Source organism: Coregonus clupeaformis, chromosome 36 (genome assembly GCF_020615455.1).
Source record: "Coregonus clupeaformis isolate EN_2021a chromosome 36, ASM2061545v1, whole genome shotgun sequence".
Lineage (NCBI taxonomy): Eukaryota > Metazoa > Chordata > Actinopteri > Salmoniformes > Salmonidae > Coregonus > Coregonus clupeaformis.
In genome coordinates this window covers 17,605,396-17,624,841 of record NC_059227.1, presented here as the reverse complement: position 1 = coordinate 17,624,841, position 19,446 = coordinate 17,605,396, and the positions used below count along the sequence as shown (strand labels likewise).

Below are 19,446 nucleotides of genomic sequence, written 5' to 3'. Positions count from 1 at the left end.
GCTGGTCAAGTTTAACCCGCTCAGCAGCATAACAATCTGTAGTTTTGTGTGTTCAGATGCGATGCATATTTCAGGGCTCTGTAACTCCTGAGAGCAAGGAGGACTTTCCAAGGAGCAAGCTAAATGCTTAGTCGTAAAATCAGAGTTTTTTTGTGTACTCTGACATCAATAATTGAAGTTAAATGCTATTTTACAACAAGAAAGCATGGCTTTAAGAAAAACGGTGACTATAGAGGAAGAAGCAGCCATGGCTAATAGTTGAGATATATGAAGCAAACTGTGACGCAAAATGGATGTCTATTTACACCAAAAGTGTAGTCTTTGCTAAATCGAAATAATCAGCTAAACGTCAACAAAAGCCCAATTTTTTTAGTCCAGTAACTTCTCTTTCCAAGATGTTGAGTGTTGTGAATAGTGCTGAGCAATTAACCAAAATGTTGGGTTTTCTTTCGGTTATTAAACAACTAATTGATCGACAACGGTTCAATTCTTTGAATTCCATTTAGTTAGTGAGCTCAACGCGCCGTTTCTCTAGAGGGAAATCAAATCATTCACGAGAGAATCTGTCAAGAACTATGTGGGATGCTGGGCTGATTGGAAGTTTTCATAAGGCAAATATTCAACCTAGTTCACCACAGAAATTTGTAATTAACTACAATGACCATAATCCATTGCGCCTGTTCTTTCCGGCCACGGACAGAGGCGCATACACACAGACCATATGAGACCGCATGAGAGAGGAATGAAAATGTAGTCTATTTCAGAAGAACAGAATAGCATACTTTGAGTTGTCCTTATGTTAGGCCCTGATCTGGCTATGCCAAATGGCTGTGGGCTAAACTAGTTCATTTAGCAGACAAGATTTTCTTAGAATTCCGTGGCATGATTTTATAGTTTAAAGAATACAATTTAATAAAGCTGAATAAAATAGAAAGGATATTTTCTCCAAACGATTTGAGGGAGTGCGCACATGCGGCTATTTTGTGTTGAGCGGTTAACAAAGAAATAGGTACTCCTATATGCTTAATTTAGAGTTATTCATGTAACTTTTGTTGTTCTACAAACGTTGGGCTATATGTTTTGATTTTTAATACATAGTAAGGCTGCATGATGCGACTCTAATGATGATTTGAAAAAAGTTGCTTGAAAGTCATGAGCTCTGCTTTGTTTTTTTGCGCAGGCTGTCACGCTCTGGCTCCGGGACTTTGTATGTTGAGCCAGGGTGTGTTCGTTTCGTGGTGTTCTGTTTGGTTGGGTTGTTCTATGTGGTTGTATTTCTTTGTTTGGATGAGTGACTCCCAATCAGAGGTAACGAGTGTCAGCTGTTGGCTCGTTGTCTCTGATTGGGAGCCATATTTATACTGTCTGTTTTCACCTTGGGGTTGTGGGTTTTTGTTCCGTGTTCAGTCAGTGTTACTGTGGACTTCACGATCATGTTTTGTTTGGTTCAGTACTTTAATATAATAAAGTCATGTTTCTTTCACACGCTGCGCCTTGGTCTACTTCGCTACTAGACGATCGTGACAGAAAAACCCACCATACAACGACCAAGCAGCGTGTCCAGACGGAGGCAGACTGGACATGGGAGGAAGCGCCGGGAAAGGAGATAGAGAGGCTGGCGATGGCCCAGGTGGGCAAAGTGTGGTCCTGGGAGGACATGCTCGGGGGCAAGGGACCTTGGGGTAGGATCAAGGCCCTGGCGAGAGAGGAGCAGCGGCGTCAGCAGTGCCATCGTCGGACGGAGGAGAGGCACCCCCAATAATTTTTTAGGGGGGGGCACACGGCATGGGCGACTGGGCAGCAGGAGGCTGCCACAGGGCGAAATAGGAGAAGAGGAGAGAAGGCCACCGGGTTACGGGAGCCATTGGCGAGAGGAGGGAAGGAAGTCGTAGAGGCACGGCGAGAGGGACTGAGGTGGATTGCCAGTCCGGTCCGGCCCGTTCCTGATCCCCGTTTAAAGCCAGTGGTGTGTGTTCCCAGTACGGTCCGGCCTGTCCCTGCTCCACGCACCAAACCTACGGTGTGCGTCGCCAGCCCAGCCCAGCCTGTCCCTGCTCCACGCATCAAACCTACGGTGTGCGTTGCCAGCCCTGTTCGGCCTGTCCCTGCTCCACGCACCAAGCCTACGGGGTGCGTCGTCAGCCCGGCCCGGCCTGTCCCTGCTCCACGCACCAAACCTACGGTGTGCGTTGCCAGCCCTGTTCGGCCTGTCCCTGCTCCACGCACCAAGCCTACGGGGTGCGTCGTCAGCCCGGCCCGGCCTGTCCCTGCTCCACGCACCAAACCTACGGTGTGCGTCGCCAGCCCTGCCCGGCCTGTTCCTGCTCCACGCACCAAACCTACGGTGTGCGTCGCCAGCCCTGTCCGGCCTGTTCCTGCTCCACGCACTAAGCCTACGGTGTGCGTCGCCAGCCCAGCCCGGCCTGTTCCTGCTCCACGCACCAAGCCTACGGGGTGCGTCGTCGGCCTGGTCCAGCTCGTTCCTGCTACTCGCACCAAGCCAAGGGTGCGAGTCGTCAGCCTGATCCAGCCCATTCCTGCTACTCGCACCAAGCCAAGGATGCGAGTCGTCAGCCTGGTGAGGTCCGTTCGGCTCCACGCACCAAGCCAAGGGTTCGTATCGTCAGCCAGGTCCGGTCCGTTCCTGCCTCACGCGCCAAGCCAGGGGGTGCGCGTCGTCAGTCCGGTGCCTGATCAGGTCAGCTACTCCACTACGGAGTTTGAGCAATCCGCTCCGTCTATGTCCGGTCCAGATCCAGCCAGCGGGGTCCAGACCGGACCGGGAGCGCTACGGGGGATTGTGGAAGGGTGGTGGTCAAGCCCGAGCCGGAGCCGCCTCCGAGGAGAAATGCCCACCCAGCCCTCCCCTGTTTGGGGTTTTGAGGCGCGGTCGCAGTCCGCGCCTTTAGGGGGGGGTACTGTCACGCTCTGGCTCCGGGACTTTGTATGTTGAGCCAGGGTGTGTTCGTTTCGTGGTGTTCTGTTTGGTTGGGTTGTTCTATGTGGTTGTATTTCTTTGTTTGGATGAGTGACTCCCAATCAGAGGTAACGAGTGTCAGCTGTTGGCTCGTTGTCTCTGATTGGGAGCCATATTTATACTGTCTGTTTTCACCTTGGGGTTGTGGGTTTTTGTTCCGTGTTCAGTCAGTGTTACTGTGGACTTCACGATCGTGTTTTGTTTGGTTCAGTACTTTAATATAATAAAGTCATGTTTCTTTCACACGCTGCGCCTTGGTCTACTTCGCTACTAGACGATCGTGACACAGGCTGTACACACTTCATTAGTCAAGCACTTGATAATGCCTTGAATTTCACAGCGGCATTCCCTTTGTGGCCGTAATGCACCCTAAAAAAATCAATGGCTTTTGCGGCCAGTGGCCGTTGTGCCCTTCTCCCATCACGTGTTCGGGTCTTTCTCACAGGCTACAAGTGAAGACAGACACATCGGGGACGCCACTGCACACGTCCTTATCCAATTCCAATTCCGAAGTGCATACTGAAGATATTGGAAGAACTGTCCACATTTACTTTTCGTCAGCCAACAAGATGAGTAGGCCTAATGAACAGCAAAATAACTAGCCTATGTCAATCTAGTATCCCCCATAGTACAAAAGTCGACCTATTCAATTCCGTGTGAGAAAAAAATATTCCAAACATAGTCTGGGACAGTTGTGGAATGCAATAGATCCAAAATTAATGCAACCACTAGCATGAAAAAACATTTTTTACGCAATGTGGCTGACGCAACAGATCAGAACATTTAGCTTAAAATGTTGATAAACTATTAGGCTATTTCTTCACATTATAAGCGCAGCAATGTGCACATGGCAGTAGGCTATAAGCGCGAATGTTCCAAAATGTTTCAAAATGTTACTGCAAATGTGATTGCGCATGAGTAGGCCTAATGATATTTTAAAGCTTTTATTATAAAGGTGCATTTTTATGGTGAAAATTATCTTCCCCAAACTTGAAACTGACCCACTGCTTATGTATGCGGATGAATGTGCTTAATTTTAAGAAGTTATTTGGCCACTTTAGTTGTGATACAAACCTTATCAAAACATTTAGGCCTATGGCCTAGGCTACATGAGATGTACGACTATGATTCGAGAAAGTAGGCAATTTTTTTTTGATGTTTCTTATGCTGGGCATCATTCACAAGTGCTAATATATAATTAACAAGTGATAGGCTAATATTGTCACCCATAAGAATATTCTTGATTTAATCTTGTCTTTACATATACAGTTGAAGTCGGAAGTTTACATACACCTTAGCCAAATACATTTAAACTCTGTTTTTCACAATTCCTGACATTTAATCCTAGTTAAAATTCCCTGTCTTAGGTCAATTAGGATCACCACTTTATTTTAAGAATGTGAAATGTCAGAATAATAGTAGAGAGAATGATTTATTTCAGCTTTTATTTCTTTCATCACATTCCCAGTGGGTCAGAAATGTACATACACTCAATTAGTATTTGGTAGCATTGCCTTTAAATTGTTTAACTTGGGTCAAACGTTTCAGGTAGCCTTCCACAAGCTTCCCACAGTAAGTTGGGTGAATTTTGGCCCATTTTTCAGTTCTGCCCACAAATTCTCTATAGGATTGAGGTCAGGGCTTTGTGATGGCCACTCCAATACCTTGACTTTGTTGTCCTTAAGCCATTTTGCCACAACTTTGGAAGTGTGCTTGGCGTCATTGTCCATTTGGAAGACCCATTTGCGACCAAGCTTTAACTTCTTGACAGATGTCTTGAGATGTTGCTTCAATATATCCACATAATTTTCCTTCCTCATGATGCCATCTATTTTGTGAAGTGCACCAGTCCCTCCTGCAGAAAAGCACCCCCACAGCATGATGCTGCCACCCCCGTGCTTCACGGTTGGGATGGTGTTCTTTGACTTGCAAGCCTTCCCCCTTTTCCTCCAAACATAACGATGGTCATTATGGCCAAACATTTCTATTTTTGTTTCATCAGACATTTCTCCAAAAAGTACGATCTTTGTCCCCATGTGCAGTTGCAAACCGTAGTCTGGCTTTTTTATGGTGGTTTTGGAGCAGTGGCTTCTTCCTTGCTGAGCGGCCTTTCAGGTTATGTCGATACAGGACTCGTTTTACTGTGGATATAGATACTTTTGTACCTGTTTCCTCCAGCATCTTCACAAGGTCCTTTGCTGTTGTTCTGGGATTGATTTACGTTCATCTCTAGGAGACAGAACGCGTCTCCTTCCTGAGCGGTATGACGGCTGCGTGGTCCCATGGTGTTTATACTTGTGTACTATTGTTTGTACAGATGAATGTGGTACCTTCAGGCGTTTGGAAATTGCTCCCAAGGATGAACCAGACTTGTGGAGGTCTACAAGTTTTTTTCTGAGGTCTTGGCTGATTTCTTTTGATTTTCCTATGATGTCAAGCAAAGAGGCATTGAGTTTGAAGGTAGGCCTTGAAATACATCCACAGGTACACCTCCAAATGACTCAAATGATATCAATTAGCCTATCAGAAGCTTCTAAAGCCATGACATCATTTTCTGGAATTTTCCAAGCTGTTTAAAGGCACAGTGAACTTAGTGTATGTAAACTTCTGACCCACTGAAATTGTGATACAGTGAATTATAAGTGAAATAATCTGTCTGTAAACAATTGTTGGAAAAAGTACTTGTGTCATGCACAAAGTAGATGTCCTAACCGACTTGCCAAAACTATAGTTTGTTAACAAGAAATTTGTGGAGTGGTTGAAAAACGAGTTTTAATGACTCCAACCTAAGTGTATGTAAACTTCCGACTTCAACTGTACTAAATAATATATGTGTGAAATTTGTTTTTATTTAGAATGGGCCATTATCATGTACCTGTCTCGAAACAGGGGGAGCGGGTAAAAATACATCATCTATGCACTTAAATAGCGAATGGAGGACACTTTTCCCATGGTTGATTTTCATGCCAGCCAGGTAGGCTATACTCCTGTTGTAAAGATAAACAATGTGCTTAATATTAGGAAAGTTGAGAAATAAATATAGTAGGCCTAGCCTATAGAAAGCTTATGGGATCCTCCTCTTTTTAGTAGAAGCCATCACTCTGTTTTCTCGTGAAATTGCATAGTCTATTGAAATGTTGTGCAACATGAGCTCATGGGCTCTAATGAAGTGTTTGATTAGATTTCGAACATATTTGCATTGATGTCAGAGTGATTAGAGGGACAACAGAGTGCTGAGTACGAGGCAGTTAGTAAGTTTGGTAGGCTACTAATGACCATCAGCAGCATCAGAGCTTAGAGTAGCCTAATTACCATGACTAAACAGTCACATGGAATTTGACTGCCTTCATGACTCGTGACCGCTGGTGTGGCGGTAATACGGTCACCGCAACAGCCCTAGTCCTCAGACAACTCCAGGCTCCAGAATGGCAGAAATACAGTTCCCTCCACGCCACCGAAGGCTCACCTTCTCCAGGGAGAGAATCTGTTGCCTCTGCCTGTCGTCCAGTGTCTGGGTCTTGTTCTGCAGGGCCCCGCGTTCCTCCTCTAGACGTACCACTTTGTCCTTCAGACGAGACTTCTCAGACTCCAGGTCCCGGATGGCTGCCTCGTGGGTCATCTGAGTGGCCTGCAGGCTGCCAATGTGACCTGGAGAGGAGAGGAGAGGAGAGGAGAGAGAGAGAGAGAGAGAGAGAGAGAGAGAGAGAGAGAGAGAGAGAGAGAGAGAGAGAGAGAGAGAGAGAGAGGGAGAGAGAGACGAGAGAGAGAGAGAGAGAGAGAGAGAGAGAGAGAGAGAGAGAGAGAGAGAGGGGGGGACGAGAGAGACAGAGAGAGCGAGAGAGAGAGAGAGAGAGAGAGAGAGAGAGAGAGAGAGAGAGAGAGGGACGAGAGAGACAGAGAGAGAGAGAGAGAGAGAGAGAGAGGGACGAGAGAGACAGAGAGAGAGAGAGAGAGAGAGAGAGAGAGAGGGACGAGAGAGACAGAGAGAGAGAGAGAGAGAGAGAGAGAGAGAGAGAGAGAGAGAGAGAGAGAGAGAACGATAAAAAGAGAGAGAGAGAGAACGATAAAAAGAGAGAGAGAGAGAGAGAGAGAGAGAGAGAGAGAGAGAGAGAGAGAGAGAGAGAGAGAGAGAGAGAGAGAGAGAGAGAGAGAGAGAGAGAGAGAGAGAGAGAGAGAGAGAGAGAGAGAGAGAGAGAGAGAGAGAGAGAGAGAGAGAGGGACGAGAGAGACAGAGAGAGCGAGAGAGAGAGAGAGAGAGAGAGAGAGAGAGCGAGAGAGAAGGACGAGAGAGAGAGAGAGAGAACGATAAAAAGAGAGAGAGAGAGAACGATAAAAAGAGAGAGAGGAAGAGAGAGAGAGAGAGAGAGAGAGAGAGAGAGAGAGAGAGAGAGACGAGAGAGACAGAGAGAGAGAGAGAGAGAGAGAGAGAGAGAGAGAGAGAGAGAGAGGGAGGAGAGAGACAGAGAGAGCGAGAGAGAGAGAGAGAGAGAGAGAGAGAGAGAGAGAGAGAGAGAGAGAGAGAGAGAGAGAGGGAGAGAAGGACGGAGAGAGACAGAGAGAGAGAGAGAGAGAGAGAGAGAGAGAGAGAGAGAGAGGGACGAGAGAGACAGAGAGAGAGAGAGAGAGAAAGAGAGAGAGGGACGAGAGAGACAGAGAGAGCGAGAGAGAGAGAGAGAGAGAGAGAGAGAGAGAGAGAGAGAAGGACGAGAGAGAGAGAGAGAGAGAGAGAGAGAGAGACGATAGAGAGAGAGAGAGAGAGAAAGAGAGAGAGAGAGAGAGAGAGAGAGAGAGAGAGAGAGAGAGAGAGAGAGAGAGAGAGAGAGAGAGAGAGAGAGAGAGAGAGAGAGAGAGAGAGACCTCAGCAGTCATATCACCGCCACACTGCTGCTTATCACTATGAGAAACAGTCCAGCCATACAGTGTTACTAGAATGAGATTACCTGTACCAGCAGAATTACCATAGAGAGTTGACCTGGGTCAATGTACTGTTTAAACATTGACGTTTTGGTGAGCCAGTATTTCAGTATTTCACTGCCAGATGAAATATTGATGCAGCAAGGCATAACTAGCGATCAAATCAGATCATACAGGCATGGCTGTGAGTATACAGCAGGGCTCGCTGCAGTACAGACTGTACAAAGTGCAGCATGACTTAAAATGGGCGTAATTCATTTGAACACGGCTTTCACATCCTTGGGCTTATGAATACCATTAGTGCAGAGATACACCATTTCACCATTAAACAGTTATGTTACAGCAATTCAGATAAGCCCAAGTAACCGTGAGGCTAACACCCTGTGTTTCTCTAACAGCTAAGAGGTTAGTGTTTTCAGCAGCAGCAGCATCTCTGTGTCTGATTCCAAACATGGGCCTGCAGATATATACAGTACTACACAGCTACACAATAGGCACCACGGAAAATTCCAGACACAAAGTGCAAACATGTTGTTTTTCTCTCTGTCCTTGTTATATATCTTGACCATGGTATGACAGGCATTTGAACCACAACAGATGTTGCAGGGCTAGGTAAGAGCTAGGTGAGGGGGTCTAGGTGAGCCCTCTCCCCACCAAGGTACATTCCAGAACCAGGGGGGTGAAGAGGTCTCGGAGCAGAGCTGGGGCAAGACTGCAGAGCACACTGGACCTCTGTTGCCGGGATACCGGGAGGTGATCTGTCACAGCACAATCTCCTGTCAACAGGTACGCTAGCTGAAGCTGGAGCTACCTACCTCCAGAGTGTATTAAAAATCTCTCTCTGGGTTCTGGTTCATTCTGCCATCCATTGGGAATGTATCATACCAGTGATAAGGAAAGAGAGTCACGTGACAGATAATTGTGAATAGATGGAAGCCTATATACAGTAGGCTTGAGCCTGTGTACCTGTTATTTTCTCCTGAAAATATCTGATGCAAACTGGTGCAAAGACTTGGTAAATTTGAACCAACATTATTTTAATATTTCATGACTTGAAGTAATTGATACATACATAGACTTAAATGTTGGGGGAAATCATGTAGGACTAAGAGTGGTGTGGGTCATTAATCACATTGTGGTTCATTAGTGTTGCTCAGGTAGTGCAGTAGCGTGGGTTGTAACAGAGAGAGGAGGGAGGAGGAAAGAAGAGAGGAGGAGGAGGAGGGAGAGTGTAGTAGGGTGTATACTGTCAGTAACAGCAGGAGGAGGGAGAGTGTAGTAGGGTGTATACTGTCAGTAACAGCAGGAGGAGGGAGAGTGTAGTAGGGTGTATACTGTCAGTAACAGCAGGAGGAGGGAGAGTGTAGTAGGGTGTATACTGTCAGTAACAGCAGGAGGAGGGAGAGTGTAGTAGGGTGTATACTGTCAGTAACAGCAGGAGGAGGGAGAGTGTAGTAGGGTGAATACTGTCAGTAACAGCAGGAGGAGGGAGAGTGTAGTAGGGTGTATACTGCCAGTAACAACAGGAGGAGGGAGAGTGTAGTAGGGTGTATACTGTCAGTAACAGCAGGAGGAGGGAGAGTGTAGTAGGGTGTATACTGTCAGTAACAGCAGGAGGAGGGAGAGTGTAGTAGGGTGTATACTGCCAGTAACAGCAGGAGGAGGGAGAGTGTAGTAGGGTGTATACTGTCAGTAACAGCAGGAGGAGGGAGAGTGTAGTAGGGTGTATACTGTCAGTAACAGCAGGAGGAGGGAGAGTGTAGTAGGGTGTATACTGTCAGTAACAGCAGGAGGAGGGAGAGTGTAGTAGGGTGTATACTGTCAGTAACAGCAGGAGGAGGGAGAGTGTAGTAGGGTGTATACTGCCAGTAACAGCAGGAGGAGGGAGAGTGTAGTAGGGTGAATACTGTCAGTAACAGCAGGAGGAGGGAGAGTGTAGTAGGGTGTATACTGTCAGTAACAGCAGGAGGAGGGAGAGTGTAGGATAAGAACGCTAACAGAGAGGAGGTGGGAAAGAAGGTGGAAAGCTAACTCACTGGCTTTGAGGAGGATCTCTGTGGCCTGCTGCTGCACACGATCTCTGGTGGCCTCCAGCTCACACTCCGCCTCCTTCTGTCGAATCTCCACGATCTCGGCATCCTGCGTCACCTCGTCCAGCTGTTTGCTCAACTCCTGGAGCACAAACAGAAACACACAGAGCACATATTAGCCTATACTCCTGAGGCACAGACACGCATAGCACAGGGTCAACTTCCTGACCTGTGTTCATTCTCTCTGCCAGAACAATGAAACAGTATATAAAGTACATTCGGAAAGTATTCAGACCCCTTCCCTTTTTGTTACGTTACAGCCTTATTCTAAAATTGCATATATAACTGTTTTCCCTCATCAATCTCATTTTTACATTTTAGTCATTTAGCAGACGCTCTTATCCAGAGCGACTTACAGGAGCAATTAGGGTTAAGTGCCTTGCTCAAGGGCACATCGACAGATTTTTCACCTAGTTGGCTCGGGGATTAGAACCAGCGACCTTTCAGTTACTGGCACAACCACTAAGCTACCTGCCGCCCCAATCTCAAATCAAATAAATGCACATTTTATTTGCCACATGAGCCGAATACAACAGGTGTAGACATTACAGTGAAATGCTTACTTACAAGCCCTTAACCAACAATGCATTTTTTTTAAAGAAAAAAGAAAAAAGAAAAAAGTGTTAAAAGCAAATAACTAAAGAGCAGCAGTAAAATAAAATAACAGTAGGGAGGCTATATACTGGGGAGTACCGGTGCAGAGTCAATGTGCGGGGGCACCGGCTAGTCGAGGTAATTGAGGTAATATGTACATGTGGGTAGAGTTAAAGTGACTATGCATAAATAATAAACAGAGTAGCAGCAACGTAAAAGAGGGGGCGGGGGTGGGGGGGGCAGTGCAAATAGTCTGGGTAGCCATGATTAGCTGTTCAGGAGTCTTATGGCTTGGGGATAGAAGCTGTTGAGAAGACTTTTGGACCTAGACTTGGCGCTCCGGTACCGCTTGCCGTGCGGTAGCAGAGAGAACAGTCTATGACTAGGGTGGCTGGAGTCTTTGAAAATTTTGAGGGCCTTCCTCTGACACCGCCTGGTATAGAGGTCCTGGATGGCAGGAAGCTTGGCCCCAGTGATGTACTGGGCCGTACGCACTACCCTCTGTAGTGCCTTGCGGTCGGAGGCCGAGCAGTTTCCATACCAGGCGGTGATGCAACCAGTCAAGATGCTCTCGATGGTGCAGCTATATAACTTTTTGAGGATCTGAGGACACATACCAAATCTTATCAGTCTCCTGAGGGGGAATAGGCTTTGTTGTGCCCTCTTCACGACTGTCTTGGTGTGTTTGGACCATGATAGTTCGTTGGTGATGTGGACACCAAGGAACTTGAAGCTCTCAACCTGTTCCACTACAGCCCCGTCGATGAGAATGGGGGCATGCTCAGTCCTCTTCTTTTTTTCCTGTAGTCCACAATCATCTCCTTTGTCTTTATCACGTTGAGGGAGAGGTTGTTATCCTGGCACCACACGGCCAGGTCTCTGACCTCCTCCCTATAGGCTGTCTCATCGTTGTCGGTGATCAGGTCTACCACTGTTGTGTCATCAGCAAACTTAATGATGGTGTTGGAGTCGTGCCTGGCCATGCAGTCATGGGTGAACAGGGAGTACAGGAGGGGACTGAGCACGCATCCCTGAGGGGCCCCCGTGTTGAGGATCAGCGTGGCAGATGTGTTGTTACCTACCCTTACCACCTGGGGGCGGCCCGTCAGGAAGCCCAGGATCCAGTTGCAGAGGGAGGTGTTTAGTCCCAGGGAGTTCCTCTGTGGAGATAGGAGAACCTTCCAGAAGGATAAACATCTCTGCAGCACTCCACCAATCAGACCTTTATGGTAGAGTGGCCAGACGGAAGCCACTCCTCAGTAAAAGGCACATGACAGTCCGCTTGGAGTTTGCCAAAAGGCATCAAAAGGACTCTCAGATCATAAGAAACGAGATTCTCTGGTCTGATGAAACCAAGATTGAACTCTTTGGCCTGAATGCCAAGTGTCACGTCTGGAGGAAACCTGGCACCATCCCTACGGTGAAGCATGGCGGTGGCAGCATCATGCGGTGGGGATGTTTTTCAGCGGCAGGGACTGGGAGACTAGTCAGGATCGAGGGAAAGATTAACAGGGCAAAGTACAGAGAGATCCTTGAGCGCTCAGGATCTCAGACTGGGGCGAAGGTTCACCTTCCAACAGGACAACGACCCTAAGCACACAGCCAAGACAACGCAAGAGTGGCTTCGGGACTAGTCTCTGAATGTCCTTGAGTGGCCTAGCCAGAGCCCGGACTTGAACCCGATCTAACATCTCTGGAGAGACCTGAAAATAGCTGTGCAGCGACGCTCCCCATCCAACCGGACAGAGCTTGAGAGGATCTACAGAGAAGAATGGGAGAAACTCCCCAAATACAGATGTGCCAAGCTTGTAGCGTCATACCCAAGAAGACTTGAGGCTGTAATCGCTGCCAAAAGGTGCTTCAACAAAGTACTGAGTAAAGGGTCTGAATACTTACGTAAATGTGATATTTCAGTTTTCGTTTTTTATAATTTTGCCAAAAATTATAGAAACCGTTTTTTGCTTTGTCATTATGGGGTATTTTGTGTAGATTGATGAGGAAAAAGTCAAGGGGTCTGAATACTTTCCGAATGCACTGTATACAACTCACTCACTCATACTCTCTAATAATCACTTAATTTTCTTTCTCTCTTTCTTCTTCTCTCTATCACATCACTCTTTTTTTTATTTCCTGCATTTGCACTCTCTCTGTAGAGATGTAGCGAGAGAGACTAGCCACTTTTCATTCTTAACATGTTCTCTACTGCTCTCAAGGTTTACTTTTGAAATAATTCATCGGAATTGCCATGAAATAGTCACTTAGATTTACATTTCCCATGGGAATATCGTCCATTTGGAAGTGGAGTTCTAATGTATATGTAAATATCTTGACTCGTCTGGTGGGGCAGTAGGTAGCGGGGCGGCATGTAGCCTAGAGGTTAAGAGTGTTGGGCCAGTAACCAAAAGGTCACTGGTTCAAATCCCTGAGCTGACTAGGTGAAACAAAATCTCTTGATGTGCCCTTAAAGGGATACATCGGGATTGAGGCTCTTTGTGTAATTCCACAGTCAGATTAACTTGTGGATACCATTTTTATGTCTCTGTGTCCAGTAAGAAGGACGTTTAGAGGTAGTTGCACTAACATAGCATGCTAGCAGATACCCATAGACTTCCATCTATTGCGCTAACGCTAGTTATCATTGGCTCATGAAACTACCTCTAACTTCCTTCATACTGGACACAGAGACATACAAATGGTGTCCATGAGTTCATCTGACTCTGGGGAAGTAGATAAATGGCTTTCTTGTCAAAATCCCAAAGTATCCCTTTAAGCAAGGCACTTAACCCTAATTGCTCCTGTAAGTCGCTCTGGATAAGAGCATCTGCTAAATAACTAAAATGTAAATCTTAAACGTAAACCTTTTTCTGAAGGATCGGTGTGGGGAGTAAAAAAATTAAAATGCATTGATTAGGTGACTATATTTCCTCAAGCTAAAATATGATATTCAATTTAAGAATGCCTGGGTGGGAATCACATAATTGTTGCCCAAGCTCAATTTGAATATAAGATGGAGTTGTAAAGTATCTATCTTAGGCCTTAAGTGCCACATTCCCTCATAAGGGTTATGTCTATACTTTCTCTCAAATCCTGAATCATTCACTAAATGACACCTGCATCTTTTGTAGAGAGACAAACAATGCTAGCTACAGTAAAATAAACATCTTGTCAGGAGTGAAAGAGGGGATGCATTCTGATTGGTCTGTGTGGTATGATTTCCCTGATGAGCAGGTGCTGGTGTGTGTGTGATGAGCTGTTTAGTGAGAGAGGACACGCTTTAATCACCCTCACAGTTTCTTTTGTTTCTCTTAATGAAAAATCAAATTGTGGCAGCATGGCTGATATCATCGTGTCACACCTGAGCACCCGTCCCATATTAAACTGACTGGAAGAACTCCTGGGAGCTATCGATTAAAACACATTCAGAGAAAGTTGCTAGCTAACAAAGATCCCCCAATACATGTTACAGAGACTAGGTCTTTGGCTGACTGAAAGGGAATATCTGTAGTAACCAGTGTTATATGGTACATTCCTCCCTGAGTCAAATCAAATCAAAGTGATTTTTGCAATATCCACCGTGCCATGCATAGGAACGTGGCAAGACTGACAGCTTCTCTGAGCCAGGCAAATTCATTCATCAGGATAATGATAATGGATATATCCAAAGAAATGGCAATAGAAACTAAGGTAAAACAAAGGTGCACATGGTTTGCTGTTATTTCAGCTGCTTGATGTGATTGTGTGTTATCTTTAGTTGGCTAGCTAGCTAGCTAGCAAAGGAGAAGTAACGTTAGCCTAGCGATCCTCTATAACTATTTTATTGACTGGACAATCAGCTGGTTGCTGCCTATTTATCAATTATTTTTAAATCATTATTTTCTGAAGCTCTTGTTGCCTATTTATACATTATTTATCTCTTGTCATCATTGTGTCTCGTCATCATTGAACCTCTGCTAGCTAGCTACATGCCAATGATTTGTTTAGCATAGCAACATGGAATGAATAGAATGAACGACTGGGACAAAACATGAGAATAGAATTAACAACCAGCCTGTTTGGTTAGCAACTTCAGAACTAACAACTGTTTTTTGCCCGGACTATATCGTCTGGTGGAAGAATTAAATAAATCAAATGTACTCATTAAAATAAAGTTTTTAATGAAAACATGTAATTATTATTATTTTTAAATATATTGCCAACCATTTCATAAAAGCAATACGGCCCTCGAACCCAGGATTATCGTGTGATAACCTCCTCCTAAGGACTTGGCTTCGCCTCCGGCCTAAGAACAGCCCTTAGTCGGGAGTTATCACACGATATGTAAGGGTTGGTGTGAGGTGTGAGGTGTGACCCAGGTGCGGTGCAGGATATACAGTAGGCAGTAGGCAGAGATGGTGAAACAAGGATCTTTACTGGTGGTCCCGAAGCCAGAATACAAAATAACGGACTTATCACGATAAAACAAAGGCGGAGCAAATAAGTCTCCAAAAACCGGCTGACAGCCAAAATACAAAATACTACCTAAGACTGAAACAAATAACGAAACAGGGAGAACACTTTTCAAGTACCTGTACATAGGTCTCCGATCAGACACTGAGTAGAACTGCTGGACATAGAGAAACTAGCAGAGAAAACTGAGCAAGGGAACACAGGGAAGTGAGGGCATAAATACACAGGTGAATCAGATAGACACAGGTGACACCAATAGGAATATGATTTGCCTCGACTGTGAGTGAGGAGTTGCCTAAGGTTGTCGGAGGATGACACCTAGTGGGTCGCTCCGGAACTGCGTCCCCTCCTGTAACAATGATAATCCACGGGTTCTCATGCCTTATTGCTTAATTCTATGATTCCAACAGTTCACCTAACTGTTTTGATCTATATTGCACATCAAATCGCAATCACAATATTTGATAAAAATAATAATCGCAATTCAATTTTTTGCTCATATCGTGCAACCCTAGGTAGGAGCATTATAGAGTTCAACTTTTTTTTTGTAAAATCACCATGATTAAAGATTCGGAGAGTGTGAATGATGAAGAGGTCTAATTATGGCATTTTAAATGGACCCTTCAATTTAGATCAAACTATGGATTACACCTTTTTAATCCTTCGCACTTCAAAGTCAGATTTTAACTTCTAATCATTTCATTAAATGACTATTAAACCACAATGGGATTTTCAGGACTAAGATATTGACTGCTTTCTGGATTTAAGGATTACAGGGTTTAAAGATGACGGTGATAATTTAACATCAATGCTACATATCTTATACTATAAAGTTCACTCATGTATCTCTTTAAGACTCTAATAGCTTTGAGGGCTTTCATTAGGATGTTTAAGCCACAGTGGGGTATCTCCCATCAACACAGGCTCTCTTACCTTGATATTGCTCTCGGCTGCAGTGAGCGAGGCCTGCAGCTTGTGGGACTTCTCCCTGTGTTCCCGGGCCTCCTCCTGCACCCTCTGCAGCTCGGAGCGCAGCTTCCCCAGGGTCTTCTGCAGTGCTGCCTCCTGCATCTGGAACTCCCTCCGCAGCTCTGCCTCTGTCTTCTTCCAGGCCTGCAGGTTGTCTGCGGTGAGCTGCTGTGTGCGCTTCATGGCCTCCAGCTCGCGCTCGTAGAAGGCTTGGGCCTTGTTGAGCTTGGCCTCGTACTCCTCCACCAGCCTCTTCTTGTCCCCCTTAATCTCCTCCACACGCTCCGACAGGGACTCCACCTCAGCCTTGTGCAGCTGGCCCAGTTTCTCCTGGTCCTTGCTGTAGTTCTGGTTCTGGCTTTGGTGGCTGCGGAGCAGCTCCGACACCTCCTGCCGATGGTTGGCCTTTAGCTCCTCCAGCACCAGCTTCTTCTCCTGCTCAAACTGGGCCTGCGCCGTGCCGAAAGAGCGCAGCTTCTCCTCGAACGAGTGCCGCATCTCCTCCACCTCGCGGGACATGGTTACCACACGCTGTGTATGCTGGGCCTCGGTGCACAGCTGCATGTCCTCCACACGCTGCCGGTAGGTCTCGAACTCGGCGAGGGCCTGACGCTTCATGCGCTCGTGCAGCTCCATGGACTCCTCGAGCGACTGGATGCGCTGCTTCAGGTCCATCTCATCGCTGATCTTACTCTTGTACAGCATGATCTTCTCCCGCGTCTCCGACAGGATCTGCTGCACCTCCTCCTCGTGCGCCTCCTTCAGCGTCTGGATGGCCGCCTCGTGCTCATCGTTCTTGGTGTTCAGGGCGTAGATCACCTTGGGGAGGCAGAGAGAGCATCATTATGGTGGTTGAGAAAGGATAGCATAGAACAAACGCATATACAATGGCTTGTTTGAGCAGGTGCTGGAGATCAAAGTAAATGTTCATCAGCAAGAAAGTTCAAACTGTGTGGTGATGTGTTATAGCATTGTCCTCAAACTAAAAGGGATACCTTGAAGGTTTATCATTACTTTGACTTCCTGAAACAGTCAAAAAACACTTATGAGACAGATGATTGACAGTTAAGTGAGTGGCTGACCTTTAAATCCCAAAAATGACTTCCAAATGAAAGCCTGGATAATCTGACTACAAAGTGATTTTCTGGTCACACAGAATTTAGGGGGGAAATACATTTTACATTTATAGTTCAAGAGCCATGAGAAATTCCCCCTAATCTTAATCCTCCCTCCCCTCTACTGATCCAGGGTGCTGGCTCCGGGCTGCTGCCCTAAGGAATAAGGCTATTTGTTTTCTCACCAGATAAACATAGTCAATAATTCATCACTTTAATACTTTTGAAAAGCCTGTCATAAGAAGATGCCTTTTCTGAGAATTGTATTCATATTTTATACGCCAGGGTGAAAACAGGGTGTTTACTACTTGCCAGTGTTTTTGATATGCTAAAATGTTTAGAAAATGTTAACTTTTAGACCAACTCCTATTGTTATCACTCTTGTGACTGTCCATTACAGCTCTCCATCAAATAAGAGCAGATGCAACACATTGTACCCAACCAGGTAGGACCTTTTTTATCAAAGGTTTATTCAAGAAAATACTAAACCAACAGGCATTTCTTGTTTGCTATTGTGACCTCTACTGCTGTGCCATCCCTCAATCGCATGGCAATCTCTCAAAGGAGATAAAAGGCCTATGTAGCAGGATCTCAGCTCAATTTTCATTATAAACATAATATTAATATTTGAATACCCTCAATGAAAGGCATTCTATGGGAATGAAAGGGCCCCAGCTTGTGCAGTTTCTCACGAGCGATGAGGGCTGAGTCAAAATTCATTTCCATAATTGTTTTGACAAATGACTAGGGGAAAGAGCTAAAAGTTCTGGGCCTATCTGGTGCTAACGCAGCAATCTAGCCAGCCACATATGAAGAGAGAGATAGAGAGGGAGTGATGAAGAGCGAGATAAAGAGAGAGAGATGATAGAGAGAGTGCAGTCTGCAGTCCCATGGGCTCAGTGGGTGAGAGTAGTGGACTGAGAGACAATGGCTTTGGCAGAGAAGCGTTCAGTGATGTCATTGTCCCATAATGGATTCTCCCCTCCATTTGACCTGAGAGGAACCCTCCCTGCCTGCCTCTGCCTCTCTCTCTCTCTCTCTCTCTCTCTCTCTCTCGCTCTCTCTCTCTCAAAAATATCGACATCATAGTTATGTATTGATTGCAAACTCTTAACTCAACATAGTAAAGTATTGCTGCTGCCTGGATAAGTGAGAGGTATTATTACCATCAGCCGCCCCCACCTCCACAGATCAATGTGTGGAACTGCTGGCTGAGATGTTCTCATAATGACAGTAATCTCGTTCCCAGACACTTCCGCCCAAATGCGCCAAGAGTCTGGTGGACCAACCTGTCAAGCTTGGCCTTCGTTAGCCAATACATAGGCATTGACTTAATTGGCTTAATCTACCAACCAATCATCTCCCACAGCACCTTCCCCCTAACTCTCCCCCGTACGCTAGCACACCACAAGCGCAGAGCCACGCAATGCAGTCGTGTGATTCACAAAAATTAAATGACAAATACTTTACTCAGTAGGTCACTCCAATAGAATTATATGGTCACTCCCACTAAGGCCAACTTTTAGTGGTTGATATCCCAGCCTTATTATGCGCTGTGTGCATAAATTGTGAAAGATGAATCAGTGATTGTAGATGGATGCATTCATCACTGCCGGGATGAGACCAATATAACACTGGCTGCGTTGTAGTCAGTCTGAAACATGAGCCGAAAGCCCCAAGAGTAGGCATAGACCTACTTACCGCTAGCTACGAATGTGTAAACTAATTGTCTCAGTCATAACACTAAGCTACAATACCTGCAGAGAGGTAAGCCTCATTCATGTTCCCAGAAATGTTTGAAGATGCTGAAGATGGAGAACAAAGAGTGATCCCTTAGATCATAAAAGGCAAAGACACCTCAGGGCAACACTGGAGATGGTTCTGGTTAAGGTTTCAGAGCGAACTACTCAATATTTCCCATCTCTCACACTCTGTCATACAGAATACTGATACTCAAAGAAGTAGGAATCTGACTTATTGCCATAAATGAATGATGATCATGTCACGCCCTGGCTCTGGGGACTCTTAAATGTTGAGCCAGGGTGTGGACTTGTTATGTTTAGTTTTCTATGGGTTTTGTTCTAGATCGTTTATTTCTATGTTGGCCAGGGTGGTTCCCAATCAGAGACAGCTGTAGCTCGTTGTCTCTGATTGGGGACCATACTTAGGCAGCCTGTTTTCACCAGTTTATTGTGGGATCTTGTTCCGTATGGTTTGTTGTATTACCTAGGACTTCACGTATCGTTTTGTTGTTTTTGCTCGTGTTGTGTACACTTAATAAAAGTATGTACGCCTATCACGCTGCGCCTTGGTCCGCTTCTCATAACGATCGTGACAGATC

At 45.7% G+C, this 19,446-nt stretch overlaps 1 protein-coding gene across 6 annotated transcripts in view; it reads right to left on the bottom strand.

Annotated features, from left to right (window-relative positions):
• The window catches only part of LOC121552963 (protein FAM184A), a 113,653-nt gene that overhangs the window by 45,620 nt on the left and 48,587 nt on the right, over positions 1-19,446 (bottom strand). For all 6 annotated transcript variants that reach the window (XM_041866081.2, XM_041866085.2, XM_041866082.2 and 3 more), the window contains 3 exons: positions 15,955-16,809; positions 9,928-10,063; positions 6,444-6,625 (listed from right to left, as the gene is read on the bottom strand). In XM_041866081.2, the coding sequence (XP_041722015.2) occupies positions 6,444-6,625; positions 9,928-10,063; positions 15,955-16,809 (1,173 nt within the window). The remainder of the gene's footprint in view (positions 1-6,443; positions 6,626-9,927; positions 10,064-15,954; positions 16,810-19,446) is intronic.